The sequence below is a fragment of the Haplochromis burtoni genome, unplaced genomic scaffold, assembly GCF_018398535.1.
Source record: "Haplochromis burtoni strain Fernald_Lab_line unplaced genomic scaffold, NCSU_Asbu1 Contig_2564, whole genome shotgun sequence".
Taxonomy (NCBI): Eukaryota; Metazoa; Chordata; class Actinopteri; order Cichliformes; family Cichlidae; genus Haplochromis; species Haplochromis burtoni.
In genome coordinates, this window is record NW_024584925.1 from 10,096 (window position 1) to 11,530 (window position 1,435).

The 1,435-nt window shown below is 45.8% G+C and overlaps 1 protein-coding gene across 1 annotated transcript in view; it reads right to left on the reverse strand.

Annotated features, from left to right (window-relative positions):
• Positions 1-1,400, reverse strand: part of LOC102297720 (calmodulin-binding transcription activator 2) — an 8,981-nt gene extending 7,581 nt beyond the window's left edge. The window contains exon 1 of the mRNA XM_042217680.1: positions 842-1,400. Coding sequence (XP_042073614.1) covers positions 842-1,090 — 249 coding nt within the window. The 5' untranslated portion in view covers positions 1,091-1,400. The remainder of the gene's footprint in view (positions 1-841) is intronic.
• Positions 1,401-1,435: the final 35 nt, after the last annotated feature.

The following is a 1,435-nucleotide window of genomic DNA, read 5'->3' on the forward strand; positions in this document are numbered from 1 at the left end:
AACAGACGGCGTCACAAGACTGAATTGTTACCTACAGTTCAGTTTTACAGCTTTCTTACAAAGACATCTTACACTATAAAGGTGACTGCTGTTGTCATTTGGTGCTAAATAAATAAAAACTGTCGCTCTGAGTTATCCATTAACATGCACTCCATTTCCTCTGCTGTTAATTTTAATCATGGCTTCCTCAGGGCTCTATCCTTGGCCCACTTATATGATTTCTCCCAGCCAGACCACTCTCAGCTGTGATACCGCCCACTGCAGCTCTATGTCCCCCCGTCAGCCTCGACAGTTTGCTCACCTGCGTCAGTGATAGCAGACGCTGGGTGCTAAACACTTTCTAAGAGCTCAGCGATGATAAACACGGCGTCCGCTCTGACCTACAGTCAGCTCAGTTCATGGAACAAACATAAGAAGCTGTGTTAAAGTGTTCATCTTGGTTCTCTTTGTTTAAAATGTGCTCAGAATTGGATCATTGTCATCTGCTAATGCTTTGCACAACGTCACAAGTGCATTTAATTTTTCCCGCCATGATTATCGTGCTCCTCTCTACGCCACCATCAGATCACCGATATTATTAATAACTGTAAAGCATTGGATGGCTTTGCTCTGAAGTTCATTAAGAACCTCTTAACTCTCGGTGAATGTGAGTAAACAAAGATTCAGAGCTCAGTCCACCCACTCAGATCAAAACCTCTTTACTGACTTTTTAATCTCTTCTTAAAAGAGTATTTGTTGACATGCTTTGAGAGGAGTGAACACACGGAGACAGAAATCCAACACAATCGTGACTTATCGTAGGTAAGGAGCGCTTTCAGGAAAGTTTGGTATGAAGTCTCACCTGTTCGTGGTCCTCTGGTGGAGGAGGAGGGGGCGTGGCCAGCTGGCTGCCGTGCTGCTGTTGATTTTGCCGTTGTTGCTGCTGTTGGTTGTCGCGGGCCATCTCCACCATCCTGCGCTCCATCTGCTCCAGCCGCTCGAGAATGGACATCCTGAACTGATTATCTGCAGGAAGAGAACACGGAGGGTGAAACCCTGTCATCCATCGTCTATAGTTACTGACGCAGCGCTGCGAGGTGATTTTTTGCATTGTAGGGCGTTAGCATGGCGAAACAAAACTTTACAATATTTATAGGTTTATTTCTGCAAGGTCGTCTCCACTAACAGACGTCACTTATTCCTGAAGCGTAAACTGCACAGGGTTGCTACTAACAGGGCTGCTGAGTGAGAAAACTCCCTGGGTCCTACACTTCCCATGATGCACCGGTATCGAGGGTTATCTCTGGTAAACTGCTGCAGATTCAACAGCAGAAGGACAAACCGTCAATCATCGGAGTCCTGAAGCTCAGAAAACTGTGTGCGTGTTGACAGCTCTAACCATGAGGCTGCTCCTAAATAACTTTTTAAAGAGCACCTCTTTATCACTCACACACAC